The sequence below is a fragment of the Bombyx mori genome, chromosome 3 (genome assembly GCF_030269925.1).
Source record: "Bombyx mori chromosome 3, ASM3026992v2".
Taxonomy (NCBI): Eukaryota; Metazoa; Arthropoda; class Insecta; order Lepidoptera; family Bombycidae; genus Bombyx; species Bombyx mori.
Genome location: NC_085109.1, coordinates 6,249,313 through 6,264,160, shown reverse-complemented (window position 1 = coordinate 6,264,160; position 14,848 = coordinate 6,249,313). Strand labels below are relative to the sequence as shown.

Sequence of the window (14,848 nt, the reverse complement as noted above, 5' to 3'; positions counted from 1 at the left end):
ACTCTACAGGGTCGGTCATGAGTGTATTTCTTTTTAAAATTCATGCTGTAATCCCATTAGCGACTAAAATGCAAGGCAGGAAAATTACAATGTCGGATTAAAACGTGTACGATCACACTAAAGAAATTACCTTTATTATTGTTCGTGCAAATATCGCATCAAAACCATCGTACATTGATAACGTATTTGAATCAGGAGATTATTTCAACAGTTTATTTCCAACTAACGAGAAAATGTAGAATTTTCCATAATCTTCATTTTAGCTTGACGGTGGCAATTTATAGCTACATGCGTAAATGAATAAGATTAGTAGGCAAAATATCAGTATCGGGACATGTTTGACAGAGGCGTGTGATATGGAGAAGTTATTTAGTGACCAGTTAAATGATAGTAAGTGGCTTACTAAAAACAGTACTTTTTATTTTATGCCTGCAACATTTAACTCAAATAAAATAACTTTATTATTAGACATGAAAACTAAATCATTTGAATTCCAATTTTAATCTCTAAACGTTTGTTCATGTTTCTATAAACAAACTTCTAAGATGGAATGAGGATAAACACAAACAAAGTAAATATAGACCTAAGGAAATACTGAAGAGAAAGACAAACAGCTAAATTTAGTATAATTGAGGTAAAGCTTTGAAGATTGCCGTATAAATACCCTAATTCTGAGCCGAAACATCCTAATTTCAATAATGACATTGCGGAACAAGAACGTACTAAGAATAAAACGAGTTTGTCCCATCACGATAAGGACAATCATTAAGGTTATCTTTTCACCTTGAACCAATAATTTTGATGGAACTTCTAAATTGGAATTAAATGTTAATGAATTACCCGTATCATCCTATCTGGCTCATCTTAGTACTTAGCCTAAAATTTGGTCTATAAATATACAAACAGGTGAAAGGCAAATTTAGGAACATCTTTAAAATAAGAGTTCAGTACCCGTTGCAACATTTATTAACACACGTAATCTCAATTTCATTTTCTAATCTATAGTCTCGTTTACGGCACTAATGAAGCTTAATGTGTTTTATTGAGGATTAATGAATAAAACCAAGTGATAGCCATGATTTAAAATCACAAGTTTGATTATGACTAAAAATTCAAATGAAAATAGTACAGTAAATTCGAAGATTCTCTAAACAGAATAGATTTATTTTAAAAGTATTTTTAGGTTTTAATCTCACTTTATTGTTCGTGGTTAAGTACGTCCGTCAACAAGCTAAACTAAAAAGTATTAGAAACGCCAGAAATGGAATGTAATAATAATAAGGCAAAGTGACTCACAAAATTCGGGAAAAGTTTTTCCTGATATTTCAGTAGTTGGGCCAATTGAATTTGCAAGCCATATAAATTCTGTGTAGCCCTTACTGATGCATAGCATACCTATATCGTTATAGGAATAAATAATCAAAACAGAGCACCTGAATATTTATGGTTAAGTAAACGAGCAATAAATAACACATTGAGGGGAAATAAATCTTATGCATGCTAATAGAATTATGTTGAATCACTAATGAAATCAACATAAATCCTGTTACGAGCGCGGTGAGTACAACTACAGGTGTCAGACTAAATGATAAGCATAATGCAAGACTAGTCGTACATAATCATGCGGTAAAGAAAATGAAAGTATCCAGTTATTAATATACCGGAATAGTTTGAAATATCGGATTTCCCTGCAAAGCTACCGTGAATGGTCGCCAGTAGACGAGAAGAGATCCAAAAAATAAGAAAGAAAGTTTCCGTTGTCCGTTTCATTTAAGATAATTACGTAAATAAACTTACTAATAATCAATTGACATCAGAAGTGGTGGTAAGACCATTGTATGACAAAGTAGTAGGTGTTCGATTCCATGTCTGAGTTTTTGTTAAATATGTTTGGTATTCTGAATCTGAGTGCTCTTGCTTGAAAAATTTGATTTGACAGAAAAAAATCTAACAACTTGTAGTATATTCTTTAATTTTATTCTGAGTCTCCTCGTTCTAATATAATTGAGATTTCAAACTGAAATAAATGGCTCCATTAACTTTATGGGCTCCGGTGCACGATTAACACCAGATGGACCAAGAAATAATCTAATCTCTTACACTGTCAAAATAAAGGAATGTTAGCGTTTTTAATATCAACTATAAGGTTATCTCATTACTTAAATAAGGCTTTTTTCGTCGTAAAATCTTATTATCTGGTTTCAGTATTATGCGTATTTGGTAAAGCAACCCGCAAAAAAAAAAACCAACTGTGTATGTCTTTTATAATCCTAAATGTGCTATTAGTATTATGTGCTTAAGTTCTATCTTCGTTAATCTTCAAAGCAACGTGTAACGGAATTTTATATTGTCGAAGAGAAGCTAGATTTTAGGGTAAATATGAAAGAAAATAAGAATTTCAGAAGCTATAATATAGTGCAATAAAAATCTTATAACGAGGATTGACAAAATATTCAGCAAAAGTAGCCGGCCTAATGGCGGCGTTCTCTATGCCACTCTACGGGTAAGAAAATACACATTTTAGATTATCAAAGCGTTTTCCAAGTTTATATATCATATAGCTTTAATGTCCCAAGCACGCTTTAACTATCACACTTTATGTAACTCAAGTTACATTAATTCTGTTTAGCACTGGACTCATTTAATGCATTGATGATTTTGGACTATTCTAGAAACGCTAGAATAAAAAAAAAACGATTAACAAAACTTAATTTATCAGTTATCCTTTATAATATAATAATAATAACAGAGTGAATTTCCGTAAGTAGATTATCTTGAGAGTAATTTGATGATTACCATTTAAGTATCCATCAATCGACTAACCACACAATTAATTGAAAAATAAATGAGAAAATTATTTCATGTTTCATCTTAAAATTACGCTATTTAAGTCCACTTAAATTCTACAAACGAAAATTATTACAGCATGATATTAAACAAACCTCATTATGATAAAAGATTTAATTACCGCTTTCCCGTCAGTTAAAATTAAGAGCTATTTTTGTAACTGGTCCTTGCATTTCTTTATCATAGTCAAACAAAGACTGTAATAGTTTTTGCGCGGTTCATTAAGATGTGTCACTGTGAATTATATATTTTATTATATAAGTGAACGAAAATCTTATTTAAACAATTCGTAATTCAACCGCAGAAGAATGGTGTGCGCAATGTTTTGTTTGATACAAAACCCGAGTGACATAGTTAAATAAATACAGTTATCGGCTTAGATAAACAAGATTAGGGCAGTTTTTTTTCTTTTGATTTATCTTAAATGTCAATCTGATAGTTCGTATCACAAAAATCGTCATTTACATTAAAATTTGATAGGAGGAATATATGAAAATCAAAATAGCTTCAGACTGATATTTCAGTGTTATTTTACAAAAATATGCTTTTCCACCAATAGACAGCATAAAAATCATTCACAAAACAATCTAAAGCCGATAGCGAATAATAATTTAATTAATTATTCAATCACTATTTTTGTGTTTCCACTAAATGAAATATAATCATGCTTTTTTAGATTCTTTTAAATCATAAATTTGTTGTATGCCCTTGTCTAGATACAAGGTATTGTAGTAATTTTTGTATAATATGTATTTTAAATATTACGGTCACGAATATTCCATTAACACTATCTTCAGTGTAAATATCTTAGATTTACTGTAAACTCAAAAAACGTTGCCACTTCAAAAGTATAATTATGTAGGTTACGTACATTATTGAACACGCAAAGCTGAGTTACAAGGAGAAAAACAAACATTTTAATTTTCTTAATTTGATTTTCATATTGAAAAGAGCTGGTGTAATTTTATGAACACATAAACGTCAGATGAACTCAAGGTCAAAAATTTGTTCGTTTATAAATCAGTGGTTGCAATTTTGAGAGGGTCGAGGGAGTTTAAATCCCCTCTATATTATACGCGACAGTTTCTATCTAAATATGCCAGTTCTCACACGCTCAGCTTACTCGAAACAACCCAAAAAGATAAGAGACCAAATCAGTGGCCCAGTGCCTCTATTGCTGATAACTGGGCAAAGAGAGTGAAGACAAAAGGAGGCGTCTTTAACAAAAGGGTCAACCTATAATTGTGTTTACGGGGTAGTCGCGGAAAGTACTGGTTTAGGCGAAGCTAGATCCCACCTATTTAAAAGCGTGGTGGGTCCCGCATGCTTCTTTCTGGCGCAAAGCAATTATGCATTCTTTGCTTTTACCAGATTCCTACTATTACCTATTCTAGTTGCGATATCTATGGGGGTAACCACCCAGTGCCAGATGGAAAGAGAGCCATACATAACTCAGTTGAGTTAGGTAACATTAATAAAAATCAACTTTAGACAAAATAAAAATATTAACTTTTTTTGAGCTTTAACTAATTGATAACATTAATCTTTCAAATTTTGAGTTTGAAATGTCTTTAAGTATTTTTTTGTTTATTGCTGAGATGGGTGGACGAGCTCACAGCCCACCTGGTGTTAAATGGTTATTGGAGCCCATAGACATCTATAACGTAAATGCGCCACCCACCTTGAGATATACGTTCTCAGGTCTCAAGTATAGTTACCACGGCTGCCCCACCCTTCAAACCTAACCGCATTACTGCTTCACGGCAGAAATAGGCAGGGTGGTGGTACCTAGCCGCGCAGACTCACAAGAGGTCCTACCACCAGTAAAGTATTGATACATAAAAGATGTATAAACGTAATACTATACATGTAAGTTGTACTCGGATATTATGACATTACAACATTTTTAATGTCCATAATAATATGATACGTATTTTATTGAGCAAAGGTTTCAATTATTATTTTTTAACTTTATGATCGCTATAAAATTTGTTTTGTTGTTTATCATATTTCGAGGTCTTTCATGATGGAAATTAAAAATTTAAATTTATTACTAAATTTAGTTTCTTCAAGTTGTTGAGCTGAAGAAACAAAATCCTTTTTCGATGCTTCGAATTGAGATCGTGAAGTTATTTTCCAACAAAAACCATAAAAATACGGGTAAAAATGGTTTTTCGTTTGTCTATCGAATTATTACTATTATAAACATGGTCGTTGCCATGTTTATCTGGATTCGTACAATTTACATGTCGATGTAATAACAGACAATTGAATAGAACGAGTTTTATACCTACCTACTTTACTAATTCGAACGTGGACATTTTGAATATTTGTGACTTTTGTTATGTTTAAAAATTTAGAACTACCTACGCCACGAACAATTAAAAAAAAAAGTTCAATTAAATTATAAAAAGTTTTTGTTACGTAACACTGATTTATAGTTGTTATTCCAGATCAACTCTCGCAGACTGTTCATTAAACCGCAATCCGTCTTCATGTAAACGACAGAATGGGCATTTAAATAGAACGTATGAATAGTACCTCAATCGTTCTTATTAGATGCGAACACGGCCCGACAGATTTATGCAGTGCTATTTATTATCACACCGAACATTTCATTCACAACTACATATATCAGTTCGATATATATTGTTAAGTGTACATCGAAAATTGAAGTACAACTTTAGCACTCATTTTAAAGGGAGGAAAATTTTATATTTGAACATATAAAAAATATCGGTGTAATAAAAAAAAAACGGATGGTTTTCCACACAAATTAGTCGTGTTTTGACTATGAGCGATATTATCATTGTGATGTGTCTAGCGAAACCATGACTAAAATACGAAGTATGTTAAGTGTTTAGAGTAGATAGATAATAATTAAAAGTAGGTACTCACGTTTCGCTTTTGTCGTAAATAGGGAAGGTCTGATGAGTCAGATCTTGAAGCGATGCGCTGTTCTGCGGCTCAGCAGATATACCCTGAGCTCTCTGCTTTCTGGGACCTCTCGATCCTCGGGCGTACTGCTGGTACGGGAACACGCTCTGCAGTTTGTCCAGCTGCGAGCGCAGTTCCAACATTTCCTGGTCACGTTGCTTAAGCAACGCCTCAAGCTCCCTGATCCGTTCGATTAAGGGCTGCATGTCATTCGCCATCGTTGCATTGGCAACGCAATTCTCCGACTCCGCATTCATAGCTGTAGGAGTCCCCATTATACCATTTAACTCGATCTCTCTATACGTTTCGTCTAACGCGCGTCTTTCGCCGTTGACTGTGGGCGCCACGGTAAGCGCTCCTCCACCAGTATTCACTAAGGCTCTCGGCTCATCGTCAGCAGCTCCGCGCTGTGACGATCCAAAGCAGAGGTTGTCGAAGCACACGCGCATTCACTCGGCTACCGAGCACTGAGAGTAACCACTAGGGATCACGTTAAGGTTTAAGGAAACGTTCAGTTGTTGCGTTGATGCACTTATAGTTCGGTAACAGTTCGCGGTCAGAGTTCACAGGGGAAGCGCAGGATATGTGTGGGTAGCGTGTGTGCGAGCCGTGCGGCGCGATCGCGGACGAGCGATGTAGTGTATAGATACTCGCGCGCCGGCTGCTCACAATCGTGGCTCTCAGCCGTGCGTGCCACCGCCTCGATCTGAAACGAATTTTTTTTCACATTTAAATAAACAGCTGATAGTAGGCGCCGTGCGTGGATCTTTTTTTCACGGTCCACATGGTTTTAAGTGTAGCCAATAGACAACTTGATGCCGGTACTTATCTTGAGACATGAGATCGAAGTCTCAATTATTTTGTATAACGTATTTTCTCTCCGTTCAGCGACACAAATAGTCAGGGTGGTATGGATCTGCGGGCTTCCATTACACCCTTCGGTTGTTGATCAGAGTACACTGGTACTTTTGTATAATACTACCTAAGCTGATAGCCTTGAGAGGCTATGTTAGAGTGATCGGGCGAGTAGGTGAGCTCACGGGGCTTAACTGGGAGTGTTGCTAACACTGGCCCTAGCAAGAGCAGTGCTTCGCAGAATCTACCACCGGATCGGAATCGCGATCAACTGAGAAAATCCGGCGAGAAACTCAGTGGGCTTTGTCTATGGGTCCTATTCTCTGATCACTCCGAATAGTCACCATTTCCGACATCCACGGTAAGAAATCGGGCGATGTTACTTTAGGCCGAGACCACACAGTAGCTTTATTTATATTTATGTTTATTTTTACAAAAACATTTTTTTATATAATTCAGAAATATATTTGTAGTTTGTAACATCGTCATTTATTATCGTATATGGACAAACTGCTAACAACCTAACCGATGTTGTAGAATTTAGACATTACGAGAATTCAACGAGATTTAATAAAGCAGTCTCAACTAAACAAAAATTTAAATGGTTTAGCGGAAATAGGTCGGGTCGCGGTATTCTCAAAACACCCGAAACATATCGGACGACGTCTCTTGAAAATCTTTAAAATAACATGTTTTTTTTTATTGCTTAGATGGGTGGACGAGCTCACAGCCCACTGGTGTTAAGTGGTTACTGGAGCCCTTGGACATCTACAACGTAAATGCGCCACCCACCTTGAGATATCAGTTCTAAGGTCTCAGTGTAGTTATAACAGCTGCCCCACTCTTCAAACCGAAACGCATTACTGCTTCACGGCAGAAATAGGCAGGGTGGTGGTACCTAGCCGCGCGGACTCACAAGAGGTCCTGCCACCAGTAAAGTCAAGTGTTGTGAAATGATAATCTTTCACATTAATTAGTCCGTGCAACCGAAGATCGATTTTGAAGGAAACTTTCAAACCTTTTTACGCCGACATACCTATTTTGTAATTCGAGGTTGCCGTAACAATTTAACTGTTGCTATCTCGCGCTTTTACACCACGATAAATAGTGTATCAATAACATTTTTCCATACGTAAGAAAGATCTGTGATCACCTGATTTCGTTGCGATAATGTTTCCACATGACCGTTCTATCTAATCAGCATTTTTCAACTGCTGTTTGACATTACGCGAGGTCTATATAGATAACGTAAATATAGATTAAACTAAAGGAACACGCTTTGTGAGTAGTAATCGTTAAGACGAATCTAATGAAACCGTAGTCGATGATTTTAGCCAAGACTTCCACTAACCAGCTTACTGATACATTATCAAATCAGCTCATCAGCAGCACCATCAGGTTTTTAGATGGACTATGTCTGGACTGATGTGTACTCACAATTGCTAAGTTTTATGATGATAGAATAATTTACATTTGATCCTTTACATTCATGCAAACATATATTTCATCTCTACATCAAAATTAAATGTAGATTAGAATAGCATTTTGCAGGATATCCATAAATGCAATTTGCATAAATGTTCAATTTGTATCAATTTTGTGCTACCCTACATAATATTCTCTATGAGTGTCAAGGATCTTAAGAATTAGACAAACAATAACAAACGGTTCCATATAAAAATTAATTTTAACAAAGCGAAGATTAAATCTAATTGTTTTGATGTTACGTTAAAAGATGTATTTTCTTTATTGCGCTAGATTGTTGGACGAGACGACGGCCCACTTAAAAGCAACATCACAGCGAGAATTCCGTCACCTGTCTTGAAAAATGAACCAGAAATCTCAATTATACTTCTATAAATCGATTCACAAATTTCCCTATACCGATGTCCCATTTTCATGGACCTAACGTCAATAGCTACGTACGCTAGTCCGTTGAACATTGTTTATGAAATTCACTATTACTAGAGGTCCCGCAGTAGTCGAAATTCGACTATAATTAATTGGAATTGTAAGTTTGTACATGATTGTATTTTATACTTCTATAATCACAAATTTCGCCAAGACTACACTATAAAAAATATTAACAAAGACAAACAATATTTAATCTATTCTCAATTTGACAACAGACGTCAAGAACAAAAGTTTGACAATAAATAGTATGCATGCGTGTGTGCGTCAAATACATGGTATGTAGTGTGTGTAATGTTTTCTTTATTGATTTAATGTATATTTTATGCATTATTTAAAAAAAAAATTAGCATTGTGCACTTCTTCTCTATATTCTCTATAAGTGTGGAAAATTTCATACTCCTCCGTCCGCGCAATTTTCGTAAAAAGGGATACAAAGTTTTTGCTTCACGTATTAATATATAGATTATTTTTCGTTGGTAGAGCGAGCAAAGTCGACGGGAACATCGAGTACTTAATACTTTTGATAACGTGTCAACGTCAACGATGCGGATGACCTCAAAGCTAATAGTTATATACGATATTAATGCACGTGACACAAATTTTCCGTTTGAACATTCTATACAAAAGGAAACCCGATGTATTTATTTTCTATAAATAACCTATTATAGCTGACAGTAATGAGTGCTCTATATTATTTAATTTACCGAGTTCTAGAATTGTTTTGAAAGGAGGTATTATTAGTGGCACGCTCTTTTTTGCAAATTATAAGGTTCCTGTTTGAAGTGTGTGGTCTGTTTTGTGCAATCCGACCACCATGTTTGACAATGCAATTGAGGCTTGACTACGTCTCTCATGGTATGTAGTGATAATAATTTAACACCAGATGACCCATAAACATGTTGACCATTACGTGATTAAAATGATGTTATAATAGTTATTCCAAAACAATTCAGATTGACACCGTGTCTCAATGTGGACGATAATATTCATGTAACTACTTAAAACCTAATGAGCTATGAACTTGATTGTTTTTATTAGCTATTGATAATCTATTATGGTTTATGAGTCTTTAAATTTGGGTAAAATCACATGGCAGTAGTGAAGACCCTCATTGTAAAGAAGAATTTGCAGACTAATTTAAGTATTATATCAACAGTTTCACTAATTTATCTGATTTATTTTAACGTTGCAATTAAGAAATGCAATGCTTAGTTAGTTGCTTGTTTCATGCACTGGTCTATAAGCTGCGAACACATGGCCGTATTTGTTAATCGGATATACCTGACGTTGCACGGGTTATCTCTTTTGGTATGAAAAAATTGTCATTTTATCAATCTCAGTCCATTACATTCGTTCAGCCATTTTACCGTGATTGAGTAGCAGTCTATTCTTCTATAAACTTTCACACTTAAAAAAAGAATGTAGATAAAAACTATGAATCCAGATGCCAATTTTTACTGGTGGTAGGACCTTTTGTGAGTCCGCACGGGTAGGTACCACCACCCTGCCTATTTCGGCCACGAAGCAGTAATGCGTTTCGGTTTGAACGACGGGACAGCCATTGTTACTACACTGAGACCTTAGAACTGATATCTCAAGGCGGGTGGCGCATTTACGTCGTAGATGTCTATGGGCTCCAGTAACCACTTAACACCAGGTGGACTGTAAGCTCGTCCACACATCTAAGCAATAAAAAAAATGCAATTATATTAAATAGTAAACACAAAGATCGGAGATGATTTTTAAAATGAGAATCCACGTTCCATTACCGTAATCCGAAACCAGCGGGTAGTTAAAAACACGTAATTAAGATAAAAATAGAAAATAAACACGATAAAAGAAATCATTTTAAAAGCTCTCAACTGAAAAAACACGTTGTGCCATTACTAAACTAAGTCAGGGCACCAAGCCAATAATAACGCGAATTATTCACGCTAACTCCAAGAGAGGTTAATAAATAAAACGTTTTGTGTATTTCAAAGGATTCGCTGTACATCAATTCACCAAATCTTTGTGTCTTATTCAAAGATAATCTTAGCTTAATATGAATTAATAAAAGTATACTAACTAGGAGAACAAGTTTATTTACTACTAGCGGCCCGCCCCGGCTTCGCATGGGTAGCAGCGCACGCGATGTAAAAAAAAAAATATGTAATTTTTTACACGTTGGGTTACATTATTGGAGTTTCAGTAAGGATCCCTAATTTTTTTGAAAATATAATAAATATAGCCTATGTCACCCGGGGATAGCGTAGCTTTCCAACAGTGAAAGAATTTTTCGAATCGGTTCAATAGTTTCGGAGCCTATTCAATACAAACAAACAAACAAATCTTTCCTCTTTATAATATTAGTATATAGTATAGAAAAGACAACATTGTTATGTATGTATGTATGTATATTATACTTTTTGTAACTTAATATAAATTTCATTGCACCTACCACTATCCACTCTGCACTACCTTTGGTTGACTGGTAAAGAATGCTTTAGGCATTAAGTCCGCCAATGTAAATTTTTCATGAAGTGTAATAAATAAATAAATAAAAACATTGGATATTTTTTTTAAATTCGAATCCCCCACTTGAAGCAGTCGCAGTCACACTCAATGGCATTGAGTTATGGCTTTCCCAGATTTCAAACCGAAATGCATGACATATTTGCGCCAAAAAAGGCAGAATTATAACGAATGACTAAAGTCTAACGATACCACTATGCTGTTATAATACTCCAAGAATTTAAATACCTTGGTAGCGTTTATACGGCACCCACCAAAAGAAATGGGATGGTGGTATTCTATACTTTTTATCCAAAATGTCTAAACTGACCTTAATAATGATTTTGAGTTAGTAGATGTCAATGACTAATGATTATTATGTCCATGACAATGTATCGTAACACAATCGTAATGGTGTGTGGGACTGATTTGGTAATTTTGAATATTTTCATGATATTTTAGATTTATTAGAATCTAAAAATGTATTGTTTTTCTTAGCAGAAAGAAGAATTGTATATAAGGATGTACCAAATGTCAGATTGCATACGTTCAACTTGGTTACAACCACGACCACCTAATTTTCCAATTTCCTGAGAATCTAGATATAATTTAGGTATTTTTATTCCTCTTGTGCTATCTTATCCCATCAACTTATCAACTTAGGCTCAATATTCTCTTCTGTCCGCGCTCTTTTATTCTAACATAAATCATCGTTAATACTGATTCATTATTCCGGATTAATACATAATTCATAAGATAATGTTCTAAAGAAAACAGCCTTACTCCAGTTTGTAGGTGTACTTGTCCCGTTTTGATTATGCAGTTCCGGTAGGTGTACATATATTAATATAAAGGGCACTTATTAAGCACGTCATAGACAACAATATAATACTGTACAAAAGGCTCTTGAAAAAGGCACTTGATTATGGCCTTGCGTTTGTATAAGCCCTTATTTTCTTTCAACAAGTTTAGGTACGCATTGAAAAACAACAACCACTTGTGGCAGTTTCTGTAGCTGAACGATTTCCTTATTGATTTAAAAATTAAGAATGAAGATTATTTATCTATATACAGGGTGTCCCAGAAAGAATGGATAATCCTTAAACCCCGCACGGGAGAGCTCTCCAGCGCTCAGAAAAAAATATCTAAAAAAAAGAATTCCAAGTAATACCCAAAATATGATTTTTTTTAGAAAAACATACGTTATTTTTACTTTACTTCACATTCATGTGCACAACGGCCACAAAGTTATGAAATTTGTGGTGTTTTTGGTGTCATCTTGTTCCTGATAGACTATACTACTAGAAATACATTAAATAATATAAGTATCTATGATACTTTTTTCAAAAACAAAATAAGAACTTTAATTTTTAACCTGAAATTGGATACCAAAATAATTTTGGCGTAGTTTGAGAGTGTTTTATGTAAAAAAAAAGTATGCAAAAGTAAGTGGCCAGCTATTTAAAAAAAATGCGCAGCTCATACAGCTTATAAAATGGTATCATACATTATTTTATCTAATACCACTACGAAGTTATTGCTATTGAAATGCAAAAAGAGTAAATACGACTAAAAATAAAAAATAAGTCTTAATAAATTCTAATAATAATAAAAAAAATCGGGTGTACATAAATCAAGCTTTATTCACAACAGGTGTTCAAGTTGTCTGCCACCGACTCTAATACACGCTCGACATCTTCTATTAGAGGCTCTACTAAGATAACGTCCATAGCGTTGTTTATTTGGAACGGTCAAAATGGGACCCAAACGACCAATCCATTTATTTGGATACGTGGCATTTAAATAAGAAGGGACGTTTGTACCATAATGTGCAGGACAGCCATCATTCTGTAGCCAATGGGATTCCTTTACCTTCTCAGGCACTTTTTCCACTAAGTTCAGGAGATCATTTTGCATAAAATTTAAATAAGTATGAGAAGATAAATTTGCCGGCAATTCGAAAGGACCAATAATTATCCCGTTTAATATACCAGTCCAATAATTTGCTTTGAACTGGTATTGCGACCTCTCTTCTCGCATTAAATTTGGATTCGAGAGTTGTCAGCTGTGCAGATTATGCATATCGACGCTTGAAAGACAAACGTGACTAAGCGACAATGCGTGAACTTTACAGTAGACTAATTTAAAGTTGAAATACCTGAAAACAAAATTTATTTAAACGAATCTAGCTGTAGTAGAATCTAGCTAGTAGCTGTAGGATTGAAATTATTTTAATATACCTAGAAATATTTTTTTTTTGCGCATCGAATATGGTTATTGCCTATCATTTATGTACAAAGCAGTTATTGTCGCTTAGACACGTTTGCCTTTCAAGCGTCGATATTAAAGTATCCGTCTTTTTTTAAAGTAGATTCGTTGCTCCATAGAATTTTTCCAAAGAATTGTGGATCTTCTTCTATTTTTGCAAGCATTTGCCGACAACAAAACCATCTTGCATTGTAATCTCTCGGTTGCAGAGCTTGGACGCGTCTAATATGGTAAGGATGATATTTATTTATTTTCAGTACACGGTGCACGGTCGTTTTCGGGATTCCAGTACGCCGTGATATTGTTCTTACAGAGGGGTCTTGCTGAATTTCGTCAAGCACAATGTCTTGAGTATTGGCATGATCAATAATTAAGACTTATTGGACTGGTATATTGAACGGGATAATTGGTCCTTTCGAACTGCCGGTAAATTTATCTTCTCATAATTATTTAAATGTTTTGCAAAATGATCTCCTGAACTTAGTGGAAAAAGTGCCTGAGAAGGTAAGGGAATCCCATTGGCTACAGAATGATGGCTGTCCTGCACATTATGGTACAAACGTCCCTTCTTATTTAAATGCCACGTATCCAAATAAATGGATTGGTCGTTTGGGTCCCATTTTGACCGTTCCAAATAAACAACGCTATGGACGTTATCTTAGTAGAGCCTCTAATAGAAGATGTCGAGCGTGTATTAGAGTCGGTGGCAGACAACTTGAACACCTGTTGTGAATAAAGCTTGATTTATGTACACCCGATTTTTTTTATTATTATTAGAATTTATTAAGACTTATTTTTTATTTTTAGTCGTATTTACTCTTTTTGCATTTCAATAGCAATAACTTCGTAGTGGTATTAGATAAAATGATGTATGATACCATTTTATAAGCTGTATGAGCTGCGCATTTTTTTTAAATAGCTGGCCACTTACTTTTGCATACTTTTTTTTTACATAAAACACTCTCAAACTACGCCAAAATTATTTTGGTATCCAATTTCAGGTTAAAAATTAAAGTTCTTATTTTGTTTTTGAAAAAAGTATCATAGATACTTATATTATTTAATGTATTTCTAGTAGTATAGTCTATCAGGAACAAGATGACACCAAAAACACCACAAATTTCATAACTTTGTGGCCGTTGTGCACATGAATGTGAAGTAAAGTAAAAATAACGTATGTTTTTTTAAAAAAAATCATATTTTGGGTATCACTTGGAATTCTTTTTTTTAGATATTTTTTTCTGAGTGCTGGAGAGCTGTCCCGTGCGGGGTTCAAAGATTATCCATTCATTCTGGGACACCCTGTATATAAAAATGAATTACTGTTCGTTAGTCTCGTTAAAACTCGAGAACGGCTGGACCGATTTGGCAAATTTTGGTGTTGAATTATTTGTCCAGAGAAGAGGAAGTCCAGAGAAGGTTTAAAAGGTAGATAAATATGAAAATGCTCGGAATTAAATAAAAATAATAATTTTGTTTTTCCTTTGATATGTCCCCCGTCGAATACAAAAGTTTAGGTCTTTTATTTATCGAT

The 14,848-nt window shown here is 34.6% G+C and overlaps 1 protein-coding gene across 1 annotated transcript in view; it reads right to left on the bottom strand.

Annotated features, from left to right (window-relative positions):
- Window positions 1-6,278, bottom strand: part of PKG-I (protein kinase, cGMP-dependent, type I) — a gene marked incomplete at its 3' end in the record, with an annotated part of 123,830 nt that extends 117,552 nt beyond the window's left edge. Inside the window, 1 exon segment of the mRNA NM_001043586.1 lies at window positions 5,746-6,278. Within this exon segment, the coding sequence (NP_001037051.1) occupies window positions 5,746-6,233 (488 nt within the window).
- Between the last annotated feature and the right edge of the window lie 8,570 nt (window positions 6,279-14,848).